Raw genomic sequence first — 21294 nt, 5'->3', positions numbered from 1 at the left:
CCATATGTGAATCGCGCGACTCTACTTTACCGTACTGATTGCGCTGGTTAGCGACACAAGTTATTTTCCTTGACGAAGAAACAGAAAATCGCGATGATCATGCGTTCACCCTCCTTCGTCTCCTCGCCCCCCTCGCCCCGCTCTCGTGCCTGTCAGTTTTAATTCGAACTTTTAATTGGAGATTTTAAAATGAAGTTTTAATTTGAAGTTTCAGATTCAAAGTTTTAATTCCAAGTTTATTTCCAAGTTACGCGCGCGCCAACAGGATAAATATATAATTATATTCTTGTAGTCTCCCTCGTGAAACTTCAGCTGTACACGCGGACACGGGCGGTTCAGCGTTTTTTTTTTTTAACGTTCCTGTTTACTCGCGAATTTCATTGGGAAATATCGCAAACTTCCCTCGTCCCGCGGGTGCGGGCAGTGTTTTTGCGAATATTAACCCCCCGGACTCCCTTCTCCGATTTCCATTGAAATTTTCGCCAACTCTCCTGACAGTCGATTCTTCCTCCCGCTGAAACTACAAGCGAGTTTCACGATTTTCCCAGACAGCATGAACTCCGTACGAGTTCAGATTTCCGCTTTCACTGCCCGAAGTTTATTCCAAGTAGTCTTACTTGAATATACAGTAGCTTGAATACTTAGCAGACCTTCAACGGAATATCACGAACTGCATATGAATATGAATACAGATCTTATATGTTTAACAACGTCTAATATGATCATAATTTAATATAAACGTGAGTGCTTTATGCCATCTTTATCGGCGAAGTTATAATTCCAAAGTTGGAAGTTTATTGAATGCTCTGTGCGTACATTACATATTTGTACTTTAATTTAACTTGTAACTTGTAACTTGTAGTTTAGTTCGAATCTCTTAATGTGTTCACAACGTATCTCCTAAACTTTTTAAAATTAGTACTTTGTATTGTAACTTTTCTTTAAAACATTTAGAAATATTTAGATATCTGATCCTTTACCGAGAGCTAGAAGACGTTCATTGAATGTCTCGAAGACCGTATCTCTTACCGTAACGCGAAAAGCTCGTTTCCGGAAAGACATCATCTTGATGATGCCAAAAATAACGCGGAAGTTCAGCCCGTTGACGTGTCTCTCGTTCGGCGTGTATGCAACGGATGTACTCTGCATTCGCGCGGCATGAATGGCCAACCATGCTGACTGTTTTGTTCTCCGTTACTGTTTAGATCGCAGATACGAGATTGCGTAACCGGCGTTCTCCGTGTAACGGTTCCACGCACACTTTTTGGCATCCGTACGCGAAGAGTTATTGAACGTTTCGACGCTAAACATCGCGTGTTTCAGATACTGTCAACACCTGACAATGAATATTACGTGCGGAAATATTGCACTTTTGCTATGTCCAATTACTATATTTCATCGAATATGAGTAAGTGAAAGCGAGAGGTATAATCTGACACAAGTGAATGATATTTATTTAAAAACGCCAACAGCACTGAAAGCGTTAAAAATAATTCTTTATGCTGTTGATGCATTTTTTGCTATTATTAAGTATTTACTCTCTTCTTTGCTTTTACGTCTTTATGTTCCATTATTACATCCTTACTTGTAAGGTGTTTGAAAATTGGTGCTGTATAGGAATAGAAATAATGTGAACACCTGACAAATGCTACTTCTTTTATCAATAAGAAGTTGGCGCGTTTATTTTTAACATATTAGATTCTATCCCTTTTAGAAATAAAATCGATTGAATACTTAGATAATGTAACCGATGTAATGTTGTACTATTCTTTTAATAAAACATCTTTCCCAATTGCTTATATACATAAGTGATGTTGGAGAAAGAAATTTGCTTCTTATTCTGTTTTTCCAAAATTTTCCTGTGTTTTTCTCCAAAACTTCAATATCTTTCCTCACTTGATTTAGATCGAATTCAAGTGAACAATTTTGAAGAACAGAATGAGAAGCAAATTTTATATTTCTTAAGCAATTGAAAAAAATATTTTAATTAATGACTATTTAATCATTTTATTACTCTATTCCAGCAAGGATAAAATATTAAAGACAAATAATATCAAGACAGATAAGGCCAATTTCTTAATAAAACAAATGGTATATTTTCTAGATGTTCACATTTTTGTCCGTTCCCTGTATTCTCAAGATTATTGGTAGAATTCATTGGATTTATACTTGAAATTTTTTTTACATGATAACGGTAAGATAAAAGTAAGATATCATAATCTTTTTTACGTACACATTTTTACGATATTCAATGTGTGAGATATTACAAAGTTGCACAAGAACTTGTTCTCTTATCTGTTTATATACAATATTGCAGCAAAGGATATAATTTCGTTTTTTCCTAAAAAGTTGCTTAAATTTTTTACTAAAAAAAAAAAAACGAGGTGACTTAGTCGGAAGGACTATCCTACATAAGCAATTTATTTATATAAACTTTTTTTTCGCACCGGCCCGATATGAAAATGCAATGGAAAACATTCGATATCGATTTCGAAGCAACTCTATACACTTGGCTTATTTACGTTTCGTTTTCACGTTGCGCCCCGTTCGTGGGACGGGAACTTATTTTGGAAACTCGCTCGGCCCCGTATCGCGCGCTTCTTTCGCAGCTAGCCGATTTCAGCTTCGACCCGATGCTGAAATATATGCACGCATGTAAACGTTGTATCTCTCTCCTCTCTCTTTCTCGTTCTCACTCCGGTGCGAGATTGTCCCTCGTGCGTCATCACGCGCCGCGATGATCGTTGCGTCGCAGGAGAAAGAAAGATAGGGCGAGAATGCGTGTCCATGTGAGCCAATCGCCGTCTGGGTCCATGGATGCCACTTAGTGTTAGTTGGCCAGATTCGTAGGTAGGTTGTCTGGCCGATGGCCTTTCGACCCGAGTGCAGTTTTCTCGCAGACCTCCTTCTATATAGCAGCGTGCCTCGGTACCACGACCCGATATAGGCTGCAGTGAGAGTGCAGGCGTACCTTATTATAATAATCTTACCGGTAATCTGTTATCGCCAGCGTATTATCCCCGACTTGCCGGCAGAAACTGAATCTTATGGCGAGTGAATGCTATTAAACTAACGTAAGTATCGCTGTTTGGTCCATAAAATTAACTTCGAAAGAGGATGTAGGATCTCGATTGCTCCGAAGTTCTTTTTCTTATTTCGCTTCCTTTATATTATTAATTATTGACCTCTGGAAAACGTTGCTATGTTCAAAATGTGTTATCTAGTTGTTTTCAAGAACTTTTTTCTTTTTTTTTTTTTTAACTAAGAACATACTTTTTAGAAATATAAAAAAATATATAAGAATCATTGGAGAATTTGTTTATATTTAGTAATGAAAATTACCTCAAAAATCGTAATTCAACGGGTGCCTAGAGTATGTATATCAATTCTAACGTAATAATTATAAAATATATAACTTCGATGGAAGTCCGGAAATCGAATTCGTGCATCCTTTTAAATTCAAGTTAATCCTGGATTTACATTCATTACGATTATACGTTATATTTTGATGCAACTCCGTGCGGTGAGCCGTGACGTAGACATGAGATTACGTAAGCTGTCGCGCATATGCAAAATTCGCATATTCGTTCTGAGAAGGGTTGAAATCGCGACGTGGCCGCATCCCGAACTGTCTAGCGGCTGTCCCGTGTTTTTGCCCTCTTCCTCGCGTGATTTTCGGTCGTCGCGACGCTTTTCCAGATGGACGGACGGCGCTACGGGACGCGCGATGCGTCTACCGAGCACAGGCGCGACAAAAGTTATCGACACTTGGGCGTGTTTTGAAGCGCGAAAAGCGGTTACGAGCCCACATAAAAAAACGCGCGCGGTTGGAGTGCTTTTCTCTAGCGGTGGCGATGCACTTTGCTCCTCTTCTCCCCCCTCCTCCCCCCGCGCTTTACGGGCTGCATTACCGTTCGACTCGTCACCATGATCTGTTCAACGTTTCTTTTTACGATTGTCATAATAGTTTCTACCCTTCTCGTCTCCTCCGCCCACCATTTTGCCCTTTTTTTTTATTCATGTCGACTTCCTTTACGATGGCGGTGCATCCGATCGACGGTCGAAGTCCCTTTCTTCGGATCGTATGATCCGAATCGCTCGCGCATCCGCGATATGCGAGCTTTATCGTCTCGCAGTAAAATTGTATGTGTGTTATTTTACTATTATTTTATTGCACGGTACGCATTCTGCGCCTGTATTTTCATTATTCTTGCTTTTAACATTTTTACTATGTTTAACAACAACAACAACAACAACAGCAATAATGTAATTATGGGTAGAATAACAATGTTAATAATAATAATTATATAATTACAGAATGTACCAAATGATTATCTCGGTATAATCACAAATTATTTCTTTACATGTAATATGTTTGCTCTTACAAGGTATTATATAATAACGCTGTTATCTACACAATCCGATATATTTTTGTCTCGAATTCGATAATTAGCAGATGTGCGTTCTTATTATACGCTCCCGCCGTTCGAACTGGCGATATTTTAATTTTACTCATTACAATCATCGTTACATTAATTCTTTCGTCCAACCGGGGATGCGCTTTCTTTGTTGTTGCCTATTTATTTCGCGTTCTCCTCTCCTCCCGACGCGGAACCGTCCCGCCCGGACCATTTTTTTCGCGGCCGCACTCTCCGGAATCAAATGTTACAGTTGGCAGTTAATTCGGCGGGAGATAATTTTTATCGGCGCAGCCGCACGCCCCGATATGCAACGGAATGCCGCGTCGCGCGCTTCTGCACTCGTAACGGAGACAAAACGCGCAGTTTTAGCGCCAATGGGCGATCAGGGACGCCATTTGTCGCCGTGCGCAAGAATGGTTCGGGCAGCTGCTGAAAAACGACAGTAATCTCGCCAAAAAATATACATTCATTCCGCGCGCATTATCCGTACCCTCCGTCTCACCCCCCGCGCGCGCCACTTCCTTCTTCCTTCCCCTTCGCCCTCCCTCTCTCTTTTTTTTTTTGCTCTCGGCGCACTAAATCCGTCGGACAAAAACGCGAATTTCAACATCGGACCGCATGCGCGGCTCTGTGTGTGTTTGTGTGTCCCATACCATCGCGCTTGTATTTTTTAGACATTCGTTTCCCTTAGACTTAACCGCGTAGTTTCGCGTGGCAGGTGAATTACGAGAGGGATTTGGCAGAGTGCGCTCAAGTTGAATGCAAGAAGCTGCAACATTGAGGGATGTAATTAGCATTTGCTTACGTCTTAATCTTGCACGGCAGCAGCAGCAGCAGCAGCAGCAGCAGCAGCAGGTGCAGTATCCACTTGGAAGGTAACATTCCTCCCGTTCGATAAGTTTCGGAATAGTTTATCGTCTCTCAGCTTATTTCATTCTAGGACAGTTTCATCGTCGTCGATGTTTCGATGTTAATAACGGGGAAAAACGATTGAATCGTGAAACAAGCTCAACGCAAATCGATGAGTCGAATAAACGACACCGCGCGCTCGCCCCGTTATTTCGTATACGATGAAAGGAATTAACGAGAGGAGTTGATAAAATGCCGGTTTTTCTCTCAATGAGTCCGTAGTAAATTATCGATGGCCATTGTTCCCGATCGTCGCGTACCTCGCGAACCGATGCAGAATAAAAATTTACATGTGCATTATTTCGATTCTTTATTTATGCCCGATCTTTTATTCGTACCACGGACGGGAAAGTGCTTCGGTGACAAAGCATAGAGGCGGCGAGCAGAAAGAAAAAGAGTGAGTGAGGGAGCGGGTGGGTGACGGAGAAAAAAGATTGGAAAAGAGGAGAAATAAATAAACTCGTTGAGCGGCTTTATGCATATATACCGGTGCCTGGGAAGGCGACAAAAACTGCCCGAGCGTTGGTGCTGCAGGTGCGCGCGACGTGGGTAATCGAAACGTTAATGGACGCCAGGGAAAACTGTGTGCGAGCCTGGAAAAGTGCCGATACCTCATAGGTGAGAATATTATTATTGTACGGGCGGGGCAGGGAGGAGATGAGGCGGGGAAGGAAACGAGCGTGATGTAACGCGCCCGATTGTCGATACCGCGATACCTGCATTTCAATCGGCGAGCCACGGTTTCTACGCCTCCGTATCTCGATTCTGTTGCCGCGTCACGCGCCCGCTTCCCATTATGCACGGCTACGGGTAAAAAGCATTAAATATCCTTCCGACATTCTCGGAAGGAACGAACGAAGAAAAATGGCGGCGTCGCTCGAGCGTGTCGAGACCCCGCTACACTTAGCACAGTTACTCGATATTTAGCGCTAATAAGTTTTGCCAAATTTATCCTCCCTTCCCCTCCCTCTCCCGAGAAGTGCACGTAGATAAAAGCCCCGCACTTCAGTTAATTTCAAACGAACTTTATCTTAACGGCGGAGTTCAGTTTAGTTTAAGGCTTGACTGTCAAAGTATTTAATGCTGGAAATTAAGAACTTGTGAGAGAGAGAGAGAGAGAGAGAGAGAGAGAGAGAGAGAGAGAAGCGATGGCCCCGTACAAAGTTTTCGTAAGAGAGGGAGCCTCGAATTTGACGCGGGATCCGTGACTGGAAAGACATCCAGTGAGAGAGAAATTGGAACAGTATCTGTATATCGGTATCTCGTGTATATACAATGCGTATTTCAACTGCCAGTTTATCGTTTCGCCGCAAGGAACAAGAAAGATCATCACGATTTGAAACTGAGTTTGGCGTTCCAATTCCTTTCACAAATACAATAAAAATTTAGACAATCGGGACTGAGAAGCGATCTTCTCTTGAACACGAAATAATAATCGAATTTTACTTTTCCTCGGGCGCACTTGGCAATCATACCACGAGAAATGAGACCGCAACGCGTGCTCTATATCTAAAATCAACAACGAAATGAAACAAAAATACTAATGCCACTCGAGAAGGAGAGAATTCGAACGGTTCGATTAAATATACAGAATATTGTGGAAAATCTATACAGCGAGGGCTATCGAATTTTGACAGGGAAAATGTTTTTTACGCCATTAATCCAAATTCAACTACTTTGAAATTATTGATAATGAAAATAACGTTAATTAAGCTTCAGGTTAATTTTGATTTATCTTTCACTTTAGCTTCAAGCGCACTCTGCCGCGCAATAGAAATTTAATTTGCGATGTAGCTGGCAAAATATTAAAATATTGAAGATTCAAAAGGGATTTTCGTTGGAAAAAGTCGTCCCTCGAGGAGTTCGAGGCTTTGACGTATCATTGCGTACATCCGAGGACACCGCGAACAATTATTCACGCGCGCTTTTATCCTTGATGTAAATCGACCTTTGTCGATCGCGATTGCGAAGAACGACGACGATGTGGAGACAATAGAAACGTTAAGAACTCTCAGGGCGGACGAACGGACAGACCGTAATCATTGGATAACGAAGATAACAAGGACTTCCTGCATACTTACGAATTGTTGCGCCGCCCGTATATTTTTCCTCTCTCTCTCTCTCTCTCTCTTTCTCTCTTCCTCACTTCCTTTCTCTGCCATGCAGGGTGTCTAGAAAGCTCGACTGATAATATCGACTGATTGAAGTAACTACGGCATCTGTTATTCTATCAAATTGGAGGGAAGCACTGTATGCTCGTTTGCGCTTTATTCTTTATAGCTGTTGGATGCCGTGGATGTTGGGTCAATTTTAATAATCTTTGATTTGTAGCAGATAATAGCAATCTAATGACGTATTTAATACAATTCTATCAAAATTTCACACAAATTATTAAAGAGAGAGAGAGGGCATTGTGTGTTTATCTGGGAATTAAAATTTTTTTTCTTTTGTATTAGAGATATGTCAGCACTTGTGAAAATTAAGTTAATTTAATGATTTATCAACGATAACATAACGATCTGACATTGCAACAAGAGACGTTCGCGGATTACGGTATCCGTGTTAAGGCGATAATGCGAAATCCACGCGAGCTCTCGCATCAAAACTGATAGCGTTACGTTTTTCTTTTTCTTTTTTTACCACAGGCATAGGGCAAATTTCTGTTCGACGTTACGCCGACTTTAAGCTAAAGTAACAGCGCCAACTCGCTGCGCATCTACTAATCCGATTATATCGGCCGTTTTAAAGTTTTCTGCCGAGTTCTCGAGAGCTCGCGCGGCCACCGGGAGAAAGAGAAGAGAATGGGCTGCTTTCCACGGTTACCCTCGTGTTTTTCTCATGAACATAGTTCTGCTTCTGCCGTACGCCGGAATTATGCAGTAGCCTCCGCGCGCCTGGCAGGATCCTTCCAGGAGCTCTCTTTATCTCTCTCTCTCTCTTTCTCTCTTGGGGAGCTTTCTTTTCCTCTCTATATGTATTTACGTATATACATCGCAGATTAGCTCGCGCGCGAATGTTTGTTCGCAACGTTTCTCCCTCGCGCGTTTTGTCTCTCGTATCTTCAAAAATCCCTCCGATTTTTCTATCTTCCGAGAGCAGCCATCTTCAACCCTTATCTCCGTCCATTAACCGGTTGTCGTCGCGCTTTCCGCGTCCAGGGAAACGACGCGCGCGCGCGCGCGCGCGACGCACCTTTTCGCGAGATTTTCCTCTCCCGCCTCGCCTCGCGTCGCCGCCACCCTCTCCCTCGTCACCCTCGAAATCCGCCGCCAAGTCGCCACGGTAGTAAACCAGCGCGCGCCACCACTTTTCGAGAGAGTGGTCTATTTCCCCGAACTTCGAAGTGTCTCGCTCTACTACGAGCGCCGGAGTCGTGGCCGCACGAGAGAGTAACTCCGCGAACAAGTTTGATAGGTGGTTCCCCTACACGGTATCGGGATTATCCGAAGGGGCCGCGTGTGCAGGTTTCGTGCTTACAACGATCGCGGAAATCGAGCGTTAATTTTGTTCGCAAACTGCTTCGTCTAGCGATTGCAGGCGAAAATACTTCATCACACTACGGCCGCTACAGAGCCGTTATTAGCATATCCGCTATCACAGTTTTATTACAGTTTGTACTAAACATTATCTGGAGTCGTAAAACTACTCAATTAATTGATTAATTATGATTAGAAACGAAATAAAGATTTTATCATACAAAGAGAAACGAGACGGGGGGAAAAAGAGATGTGCCTACGATTTTGATCGTCGAGTTACATCGTTGTTGTTTCCCTTTTTTTTTTACAATTTATAATATTTTTAGCCTGCGAAATATATCCCTCGCGGAAATTGCGTTTATTCGCGCATTCGTTGATCGTCGAAAGTTGGCCCGGCAAAGCCGATTTTTCGTTTCGCCGAGGATGAAAGACAGACCATGGACGGGAACGAGGGATTTTCGCGTCAGACGCCGGATATTAGCCCCGTCGTAAGCGATGCGATGCGACGCCCTGAAAGGCCGCCCCGTAGGAGGGCGTCGAAAAAAATGCTCCGACGCAAATAGCGTTGAAACTTCAAACGAATTATGGGCCGCCTCCCCTCGCTCTTTGTCAACGCGCGACTGAAAACCGAATCAGAGAGACTCCCCTCCTCGATATCACATAGATGCACTGCTCTAAAAAGGTGAAACAAGAGTGAGGGCTGAAAAGCGGATGGAGGGAAAATCTCGAAAAGATCCCATATCCATTTCCGCAAGCAGTTTCATGTAAAGGATAAATTTACTCTACTATTTCGGGCATATATTATTAAGTATTGAATTTACGATTCTCTCCGATGTGCCATATTAAATATTCATTATTCATACGTAGATATTTTTTTAAATAAAATTATTTGACAGTTCTTTCATTTGTGTTGGTGAAGATAATACGGTAGAACGTCGATTATTAATAGACGTTGTGATCAATATCTAAACAAATAGAGAGTTTTGAGAATGGAATTCTGGAAAAACGTTTAAAAGAGGATTTGCCGCAATTTTGCGAGAAGACGATAAGAGAGAAAGAGGGTCCGATAACGCGCGCGAACGACTGAATGAAACTTCATACTTCAATACGCGAAATCGATCAAGCTCGATGAGCCAGCTGAGCTAGCTTTTTGCTTGAATGAGGCTCGCCGTCTATCTCTTTGCGAGATAACAGCTGATCCGGAACACTGAATTTGCCATCAATTAAAGGCACGACGTATCTTCCATTCGTTATTGTTGAACGTGCTCTTGAACAAGTATTACCATCGTGAGAACTTGACCTTTCTCGCGAGGTGCATAACTCAGGTTTGAAATTGTCGCATTGATTTTACGTGTATTTATATCGGAGCGAAGATAAAAATTATTGTAGATAATTTTCATTGGAAAAACCGATTACTATATATATTGAAGCATTCATTACGTGTCGTTAATGAATTTTATTTATTATTTAAACGCAAAAGGATGTGAAAATGAGAAAAGACTTATTTATTTTATAAAATATTTATCTATATATATAAATGATGTATATATAAATGATATATATATATGATAAATTTAAAGGTTTTTAATTTTTTTAAGAGCATTGTTAGAGAAGTCATTATTTATTGCAAGTTTTTGATTAAACACATTTATGTATATTATGTATTTTATGTATATTAAAATATTAAATTAAATTTACAATAAGACAAAATCCGATTAAATGCGGAAGCGGAATTTTATTGTCTATCTGTGTTTAATTTAATTTTTTTCGTTCAAACTTTTGAATTCAATTAATTTTTTTAATTCAAAGTTTAATTTTTAGTTTCAGATTATTTTCTTTGATTATCTGTATTTTTAGTTATATTTAATATTTATTTTTTAATAGGCATTGTTTTTTAAATTATTCTTTGATATTTAATACATTTGAAAAGATTTTCGATTACACTATCGGATGTCTTGTGTGCAGGTTTTGTGTTCTCTGTTTCGTCTGTTTCCTCATTATATTTCAAGGACGATTTGTTCCCGCAATAATTCGTGGTGATAAAATGCTATCGGAAAATACTGAAAACAATACCGAGACAAATTAAACAGTAACACCTTGAAACGACAGATTCGATGTAATTCCGCGCATAAACATCAGCCATCCAATTACTCGAAAATACAATTTCCGGAATAGTGAAGACTGCAGCATTCCCCTCTTCTTGCTTTATCGTACTCCTTTTCGCAAATTTCGTGCCTTTGAGCTGTAGAACCATTAATGTGATTGAATATAAATACTTTTGTGTTTTCAGGGCAATAATAAACACGTTTCATTATCTCGCATCAGATTGTCAACATTTATAGCTTGCAATTCGCGAATTATTTTAAGGTAACTAATTACTCCTAAAAAATGAAAAATAAAACAAAAGTTTTAATATACCTCGAAAAATACGTTTATTGAAACAATTTCTCTAGAGAGATTTAGTTGTATATAATTAAAAAAAATATTTTTTTTTATTAAACGTTGAAATTTGTTTACAACATCAATCTTTTTCAAAAAATTCTCTCGAAATATACGCGGCGCCTTTTTACTGTATTGCGACGACGATCTTTAATCGGGGAAATAACAAGATTTCAAATAGTTGCTCGTAAATGTTTTTGATAAATGTGTTTTCGTTCCGATTCCTTCGTTCAGTAGGAGAATGGGGGATATGTTCGATGAACAACTGGGGGGGTCTTCGCTCTTCCGGGTACGCAGGCGACACTTGTGTTGGCCTTTCAATCAACGTAATTGCCGTTCGATCAAGTTCGAACCTGTGCCAATCCTGTCCAACGACAATGCCCTCTGTGCACTCGTGTTCCACGAGATTGAAAAGTTCCTGAGCTTATGCGCTGTAATACCTAGCTCGATCATGGAGTATTCGTACAGAAAGGACGGGCGCATTCGATATTCGTACCTTAAAATTAATTGACCCGACGTTCTCCCTACGCGAAAATTATTCTTCGATAAATACCTTGTCATCTAATTGTTACAGAATATTTCTGTCGTTTAAAGCCGATTAGTGGAAATTATATATTTCCACTATAAATTGTGTAATTTTACAAACATTATTTATATAATTTTACATAATTTTTTACAATGTAAATTCTGACGATTAAAAACAAAACCACTTGCTTTATTTTCTAAGGGAATTGACTTTAAATTATTTTTTATGCTCTTAATACTTAATCTAATTTTGCACGAGATATTTAAGACTAATAAATTAATCGTGCAGTTTCCTCTACCGTCTGTTAATAATATATGATTGCACAATACAATATGCGTCGTGTACGTGCAATTTTTACTAATGAAACACACATTCAGTTGTTGTGCATAAATTAATAGAGATGTGTTAATTATAGCTTGATCGTACTGATTAGTTCTCTGGTGCATTAAACATGCAGCTGCTTCCGTCAGTTGATAGTTCTAGCATCATGTTACCTCATTGCCAGTATCGTTAATTCGAGTTTAATAACATAAATGGCTAGAAAGTTATCTGCATAATTAATCATTTTTAACCGCGTTAATCAATATTCTTTTTTAATATTACGTGAATGTTTTTCGATGAAGTTAATTTGCCGTTCGAAATTTTTAATTGTTGCAAGTTGACAACGAACAAAATTTTTTATTATTAATTCTAAAAAAGCATTATATACATTTTGTTATAGACTGAATCGTATATTTATTAATAAATACACGCGACAAAAAACTTGCGGGAATTTTTCTGAACGGGAAAGTCCTAAATATCACGGAAAAGTCCTAAATTTAAAATCTAATTTTCAATATGAAACACACTAGACCATTTTAGCCGTGCAATAATAAGAGAATTGTAATATATATATCGCAGAAAGAGAGAAAGAATTACAGCTGAGAGAAAATGGACGTTACGATGAGAGGAGCGAAGTGCGAAGGAAGACTCCACGTTATTTGGAACCCCTTGACCGAGCGTCAGTAGTCTTCGCGGTGACCCCTCTGATCCCCCGTTCTTTCTTCTTCGAGTCGAAACACCCTACGGGCGTGGAAAGTTCTCTCGGAGTGCGTGTTCTCCATCTCCTCGCTTTTCACCTCCCGCGTCTCGCGGTCGGTCGTATGTGCAGAGGCACGTATGCCTGTCTGTGTGTGTGTGTGTGTGTGTGTATATGGTGTATACGCTTAAGTGTGCGCGCCTCGGATGTATGGGTGAACGTACGCCGGCACAAGCGTGGATTATATCGGCACATGCGCCCCTCGCGCGACAGTCGCGTCGGTGGAAAAGCGGATATAGCCGGCGGCGTGTCAAAACCATTCCGCCGCCCGTGCCGCGGAGTTTAGTACGGCATGGATCTCGGTTGCGGTCGGTTGGACGATCCGTGTGCACTTGCGCGCGGTTGACAGAGCACAGCACAAACGCGCGGCGTGGGGTTACGCGAGTCGCGAGGCGGGCGTGTTGCGGTCTCGTCGTTGAAATTCATCCGGCCAGCCGGCGGGGTGACGACAGTTTTTGAGCGGAAATTCGCCCGGTCTCGCGTAGTCCAGTATTCAGTGTTACGCGCGCGGATGCCGTAAGACAGCGGGCGAGCCCGTAGTCGAGTTAAGGAGCAAATATTGTATCATTCGAACCTTCAGTCCCTGAGGTCCTTGCAAGTGCATACATCCTGGTTCTCTTTAACGTAACGCAATTGTCTCCTCGTTTTTGCGCCGAGAGAAAATTCGTATTGGAATTATTTCTTTAAATTTTCTCCTTTCCCCAGAGTTGCAAACAATGCAGCTCGACGAACTGTCATCCTCGAGAACGGTGTAGTGTGAAAATGAGATACCAGGCTGTGGATTTTGCATCTTTTAATGGTAGTCCTACGTGTCTCAATCGGTGTGTATGTTTTATCGATATTTTCGCGAAAACGCAGTGATCTATCCGAGACACACGCACACACACACACACACATACACACACAGAGTGCGCCCGTGATGTATACGCCTCTCAGAAATGTATTTGGCGAGGGTGACTTGGTTTCCCGTTAAGCACGACGTTGCGTCTGAGCCAGTGAAAAAGTTCCCCCGTATATTACTCCGTTCGTGCGCCGGGCGAATAGAGCCGGCAACGTGTCCAAACTATTTCGCCCGGGTGGTGAATTCAGCACGCCGTGATTTCTTTCCGCGGCCGGACGTCTGCCGTCACACGTCTGTTGAAACAAGCGCTTCGGGCAGGGATCGACTTTGCATAATCGCTATCAAGGTACGAATCCGCTTTCCATTATCTTGTCATGCAGCCACGATGAGATTATCAAATTCGATCGATGAGAGCGAATTGCAGGATTATAAGATCAGAAAGGAAAATTAATAAATGCGTTGCAATGTTGTTGTCACAAGGCAAAATGAACTTCGTCGTTTCATCATCGCGAAGCTTATACCGCTGTATCGTCGCTTTTTTTTATTTAACGGAGGAAGTCTTTTTCGTTAATATTTGTGTTTGTAATTAGCACACGTTTATTTTTGTAATGTACGAGTAATTATAAATGCATGCCGCTCTGGTTATATGTCTGATAAAAAGGGAGGAACGTTCTACGGGGTAACGTGCACGCTTGTGGTAGTAACTTCATCTCGTCAAAAATTGATATACAGTTCTTTGAGGGGCGGACCGGTTTTTTTTTTTTTGCGCGCGAGTCACTCGCAGACGGGAATTAAAATGGATATATTTACATGAATCAACATTGAGAAAAAGCTGTGTATAACAACGAGCCGAGGTATCTATGTGGCGCTGGTTTTGCGCGACTTTTATTTGCATGCCGGCGCACAGTTTTAGCAACGCGGCTTTTAAACACGGTCTTTTGTTTTAACGTATATTTTTCGAATTTATTTTGCACGCTGCGCAAAGTAAGAGTTCTTTGCAAGAGGCACAAACAGTCGAATCGCATATTACGAAACGCGAACAATAGTTTGAATTTCTGCCGCAGCGATGTTTTGCACCCTGTTCGGATTACCGTCAATTTACAACGAATGTTCCCCGCTGATTGCCGGGCCGTACGAGCAACCGCACGGCGAATTCGTACGCAAAGTACGATAATTTTATTTAAATTGCACCGCACATTTAATGCTAATCATTTGATTTTAATTACGTATTTATGTCGAGTGCGCACGCATACGTTCAGTAAACATTCAAAATCGACAGCGGATATTTGGAGACTTCGCGCGCAATGTGAATTAATAATCACGAAATTGAACGCAGCGTACTGTTCGAATATTCGTGTTAAAATTTCAAAAATCACGTTTTCACAAGTACTGAAACAAAAGTACCAAGAGTGCCATCAAGAGTGTTTCAGCCTCGAAATTTCCATCTAATCCTTCGGAACCGGTGTTAAACTGTAGATTAATATAAAAACTCGCATATCTGTGTACAATCTATGTGCGCACTACAGATACATGTAGAGAGAAGGCCCAGGTTTGACTTGGACCATAGTATTGATGATGATGATGAATTAATAAGATCTATCTGACATAATTACTAAAAAAAATGTGCCCTTTAAAGGGTTAATTCGTTGATTTATTCAAATTTTATTTTCTCATTCTTCTATCGATCATATAAGATTATCGTATTATGTTATATAATTTTTATATGTTTTATAAAGTCAATCTACGAGTCGTCATACGAGTTAACAAACTTACAGATTTCTTTTTAAATACTAACGCAGATTATTCAAATAATTTAAAGTTCTTTGTAAAGTTCAAGTGAATATTAATAATCCTACATCTAATATATATTTTATCGCGTATCATCTAAACTTGCAATTGCACAAATATTACATATATAAATAAACGTTATATTCCACAAATAATTTTTTTAGGTATCTTTTTCTCAACGCACGTTATAAATAAAAGTGCTCAACTTCGACCAGAAATCGAGAATAAATTATCGAATGCACGTGTGTCTGCGGGATAGAATAGAAAAAGAGTTAATTATTATCGTGGATAACAGCACGGGTGTCTGTGTGAGCGCACAACGGAGCTCGGAATGAAATATCAAAGAGACACGTTCGCTCCGAACATATTAGAGGATCAACGGAGAACGAGTTAATACCTTATAGATAATCATAATGTACCGTCGACGGCGTGACATTTTTCTTGGCGCGCGCTCGTAACTCGAGTCACGTAACACGCGCGAGAGGCGAGATAACAAACGGCGGAGGCGTAACGCGGCGGAGCGTTGAATAATTCTCACGTTTTAAAGGACGGCCAATTTAAAGCGCGTCCGAACATGCGAAATGCGGCACGCGAAAGCAAACTCGAGAATAAGATCGAGAAGAAGCGAAGCGGAAGAAAGAGATCGTTTCTTTTGTTGCGCCGAGTTCCGAGGGTGTTCGCACTTATGCTCGAAAAATCGGCTTTACACCGCTCGCGATCGCCGCGAGCGTTCGCTAAAGTTTCCCCTCCCACGATGGGTCCGCATAAAAAGCACCCTCTTTCTTCGCTCGACGATTTTCACGACGATCTTACTTCTCTCCCCTTTCTCTCGTATCTTCCTCGTCGCGGGAGGAAGCTCGCGAAACTCTTTGCGACAGGCACGTTTGACCGACGACTTTTGCAACTGTCGCGTATCATTTCACGTAGACGGGCTTTAATTTAAAGCTGTCTCAGTTCGTCTTCACGGTCGTCTCGAAAGGACCTAATCGAGTGTCACGATAACGTTTCCTAGCGTCGACGATGATTAACTTGAACACGCGATAGTGAACTTTTATTGCCATTCGATTATTTCACTGGCTAAGCGTGACAGTTGTAAAACTCCTTAGTTTTTAGCCTAAACATACTTTTTTCTCCTCGAGCTAAAATTCCCCAAGCAGATCTTCAAAAGTCAATTAATTTATGATATATGATTGTGAAATAATTTTCAAAATTCTGATTTCCATATCAAGTTATCATGTTTTAAATATATAATTTCTTCTTCGATTTTTGCTAATAGTTCTTAAAAAAGAATCAGTTTTTAAAAGCGGTAATTAAACAAAATGTAAAAAATTATGTAGATTTATAGATTAGTTAGTTGCTGAATCACGATTATTCGCATAATCGATGTTAATTTACCAGACCGCCAGGTTATAGAAAAATCGTTGCTATCGCAACGTTTGCACAAACATTTTAACAGTTTTATTTTATTTTAACAAAATTGAGATTTTTTTATTTGCTTGCACATGAAGTTCGGGTTTACATTCATATTTCTCTTTTAACGTCGTGTCTTTGCGCTTGCAACTCGTACCTCCGGTCATGAATGAAAATTCGCATATCGACACCGTTACACCGCAGCCGTTCGTCGCCAGACGTTCTTGTTTGCCGCGACGGAATACCCCAGAAACCAATAGTACCGTCTCATTGTCAGTTTGGTCGGGTCGATAGCCGTTGGTTGGTAGCGGCGTGAATTTTCGAGCCGGCCGTATACGCGAGCTTAGTAATCAACTTAGAACGAACGTAGGATAGGCGATTTTCGTTCCGGAACCTCTCTCTACCTTCTAGAAATACTTAAATTAGAGTTTGGCCGATAGCCCGTGCCAAGTCGATAAAACGTCAACCTTAATTAACTCGATAGGGCTCGCGCCAAAAATATCCGCGCGGCCCGTTCGCGCGGAATTATTAAGATACTCAGAAATATTTTATAACGCACGACGAAAAGTACAACTGACGGGCACTGGCGGAGTGGGCGGCACTCGTATATCACGAAGAAAAATATACGTTTCGCGGCAATGTATTACAAAAACCAATCGCAATAAGAAATACAGCTCCGCGCGCGGCCGCGAACATTGGCTGAATCTTGATTCGGGTATATATATACATTTTTTTTACACTTTCCTCAATGCGCCATTCGATCGTGAGCACATCGAACGAGACTCGATAACGCATCCCCGACACGTTTCATCGTCCTCGTTGTGGACGGACAAAGGGATTACGTTCGGGGTGTTGGTTGAATGACTGGAGGACCGGTACCTGACGAGCATCCGGTCGTCCCCGTGTTCTTCTCGTTTGTCTCCGCAATCTCCTTGTGTTTTTATTAGGGTTCTCGGGGAGAAAATTGAAGCTCGACGTTTCGGAGCTTCTGGATCTTCATCACAAATAGGAGGGATGATGAGCGAGGGGAGACACTCGGTATGAGCTCGCGGCGCGCTGTAAACTCCGTATTCGAAAGTTGATAGCTCTCTACTTGCGGCACGTATATTAATTATTACTTCGATGGTATCGAGATTGCGGCGGGAGGATATTGAATTTATGGTATTCATATCGAGTAATTGGATTTATAGTAATATGGATTGTTCCCAACAATGATGTGCGCACGAACGTAAATCGCTTCCCATCGATTCCATCGCTTTGTGGCTCTGCAAACATTTAGAACGTTTATTAATTTGGCGGATAGTACACATATCGTACACTACATGCAGTATTTGTTTTAGAATCTTGTTGGTCACGAGAACAACTAATTAATTTTAATTTATTGATCTACGAACGAATATCCTGCTTTAATTGTTATAGACAAATATAATGTGACATTCTGTTTTTGACGTAGACGCGGAATAATAATATAGAATATAGATATGATATTTTTCTTGTCAGAGTAAACAGACATGCAAACGTGTTTTTAAAAAATTACCTGCTTTGATGATCTTGCTTGTAGCTTTAAAAGAAGAGACTATTTAAACAGTGTTACTCGATCGCGATATTATAACAAAGTTAAAATTGTTAATCTTTAAATGACAATAACAATTGCACCTTAATTGCAATTGTGTGCATAACAAAATTGAAAATAACGATTTACAATATGAATTGCCAATTCACCGACTTTACTCCGTTATTCCGACAGTCGGCTTAATTAACTGTAGATTTACCCTCGGATTTTCCATCGCTTTTCCACGACTGTCCATTTTCCTACGAGCCGTTTCGTTACCTCCCTCATATATACGCGCTTCGATAATGTTGACGCGGCTAGCTGGTTTAATCTCTCCATGAACTTTCGGACGAGTAGTTTCTATCTAGCGCGTTGCGCTCGAACGAAATCGCGCTGTGTGCTGCGGTGCGCTCTCCTCTCCTCCTCTCTTTCGTGCGTGCACATCGTCTGTCGCGTACGCGTCGAGTTAATACCGAATTAAACTCTAATCTCGCTTCCCTTTTAGCTAAACTCTACACCCTATTCGCTTTCTCTCTCTCTCTCTCTCTTCACGCTCCATCTATCAATCTCTTTTTCCTTCTCGTCTCTTGCCACGGCCTCTATCCGCGTGTCAGCATTGAGCGAAACTATACGAGAGGCGCGATCGATTATCGCGTGAGAAGCGACCTTAGATATCGCGACGGAGGCTATAGCGAACCGACCCGTTAACGAAAAATTTCCGACGAACTGCACACCGCTTCTTTGATTTTCACGAGGCTTTTTTTTTTTAATCGTACGTACGAAGACCGAATTAAATCGCAGCGCGAAAATACAGCAGCAGCTCGTTCTCTCTCCCGTTCGCTCGCTGCTCTCTCGATTCCCGATTTTGGGAAATATTCATCGGTATCCGCGGGAGCAATCTCGATTTGCAATTCATCCGAGAAATCCATCGATGTTTATGAAAGCCATCGATTAACTCTATCTCGCGATGAAGAAATATAGGCCGCTCCATTATTTGCGGTATAATCGGAAAAGCGACGATTCCATTCGTGATACAAAAAAAAGCTTTATTCTGCATTTTCAACTTATCTTTCCATATAGAATCGTTTCGTATATATATATTTTCCGCTTTCGATAATCGATGTGTCCTAATTGGTTCGATTTATTGAACATAGATTTACTTCCCGTTAACGCAGATAACAGTCACCGCGATGACATTTGTAAACGTTTACTGTAAACTCGATTCGCGTGCTGTGTGCGAGTTATTTTTTTTTTCCTTCTTACGCGAAACTATAAAACTGCGCAGGAAAGTTCTTTGTCACAAAGATAGATGACCGTTCGTCGCAAATGATAGCAGGAAAGTAGAGTAGAAAATTGTTGGTGAAGAGTTGATCGATCGCGTTTCGACCGACCTTGGTTATTCGCGAGTGAAGATACATATTTCGCATGGAAAAACACAGGTGCGCAGAGATTACTACGATCCTCGTATAAAGCGCGTGTGCAACGAGTCATAATTCTGTATATCGGTCGGCAGAGCACACACGATAACTGGCGGCCGTCGTCGTTACCTTCGCGTGTAACACGTTAATGTCACCGGCAAGATGATGATTCTTCAAATTGGATTCACCTCGGTTTTCATGCGTACCCTTTCATGAACACGGCGACGTACATATAATAAAGTCAATGACAGTTTCTAATTCCCCCCGCGCGTAATAACCTGGATGATTACTAAACGCAAGGTATTATAGCGTTCGCGCTCCTGTTTCGGACAATTGAATGAATTGAAATTAATTAATTCGATGCAAATCTCTCTTGTAGCTCTCCTCTCGGCGAGATTAAAACATCTATATTTTCGATCAGTCAACGGTAAATGCCGCGGTATATATATATATATATATATATATATATATATATATATATATATATATATATATATATGTATGTATGTATGTATATGTGCGTATTATAATTAATTATCATTTATGATCATAGCGTATCCTGCTGTACAAAACGCGATTTCGATTCATCGCGTACACTTCAGCGCGAAACTTGTTCTACGTATTATTGTCATTAGCTTTAATAAATTCACATGTTTGATCGGAATTATCAATAGAAAATTATCACCGGTACTATTAACGTTTTATATACAAGCTAAATAAATTTATTGACAATTAGAAGAATAATTAACACCGGAATAATAATTAATTAATATCAATTTTATACTCGAATGATTTCTAACTTAAAATTGATCCTTTTTTTTTTCAAGGCCACCCTGCTGCCGCGACCTTCCATGAAATCGACGAATGACGGAGCCGAGGCCGAAGACCGAAGAACGTCGATCGTAGCCGCTGACTCGGCACGGCTGTCCGTCTCGCACGATCCGCTCTAGATGAATCACCGTGATCTACCGTGGAGTCTACGAGCAACGCGAACGAGTCGCGCCGAAAGCGAATCATGTACAAAATATTGCGTCGCGGCTCCGGCCGCGTCTTCGTCCTCGGCATCGTGGTGCTGTCGCTCCTGCTGTGCCTGTACTACGTCAGCCAGGTCCAGGCGCCGTCGTCGGGCCATCCCGCCGCGGCCGCCGCCATCCTGAACGAGGAGCTCAGATACGACCGCAGCCTGACCTCCGTCACGCCGGATTACAGCGAGTGGCCAGATGCTCAGGTATCGCTTGCCACCTGTCCCATAATCGTGCCGCGAAACGCCGACATCGACGCCCAGCAGGAGTTCAGCAAGTTCGACTTTCAGGTAGGTGCACTAACAGGTGCTTTTCCATTAGCCCCGGAAAGCCGCCGTGTCCGAGGCAATTTCCATGGTATTTCCACTTCGCCTCATTTTCCCCCTCCTTTTTTTTGCAACGCGCACTACTTGT

General features: G+C 41.3%; 1 protein-coding gene across 3 annotated transcripts in view; it reads left to right on the top strand.

Moving 5' to 3' along the window:
* Positions 1-21294, top strand: part of LOC105838363 (alpha-mannosidase 2) — a 140886-nt gene that overhangs the window by 44530 nt on the left and 75062 nt on the right. The window contains exons 1-2 of one of the 3 annotated variants that reach the window (XM_012683880.3): positions 11275-13670; positions 20686-21170. In XM_012683880.3, the coding sequence (XP_012539334.1) occupies positions 20874-21170 (297 nt within the window). In that variant the 5' untranslated portion in view covers positions 11275-13670; positions 20686-20873. Of the gene's footprint in view, positions 1-11274; positions 14037-20685; positions 21171-21294 lie in introns of those variants that run through there. The other 2 variants (XM_012683879.3, XM_036293904.1) reach the window with 2 other exon arrangements.

This window comes from Monomorium pharaonis, chromosome 11, assembly GCF_013373865.1.
Source record: "Monomorium pharaonis isolate MP-MQ-018 chromosome 11, ASM1337386v2, whole genome shotgun sequence".
Taxonomy (NCBI): domain Eukaryota; kingdom Metazoa; phylum Arthropoda; class Insecta; order Hymenoptera; family Formicidae; genus Monomorium; species Monomorium pharaonis.
Note: the sequence above shows the minus strand (reverse complement) of the source record. Positions and strands in the feature narration are given on the sequence as shown.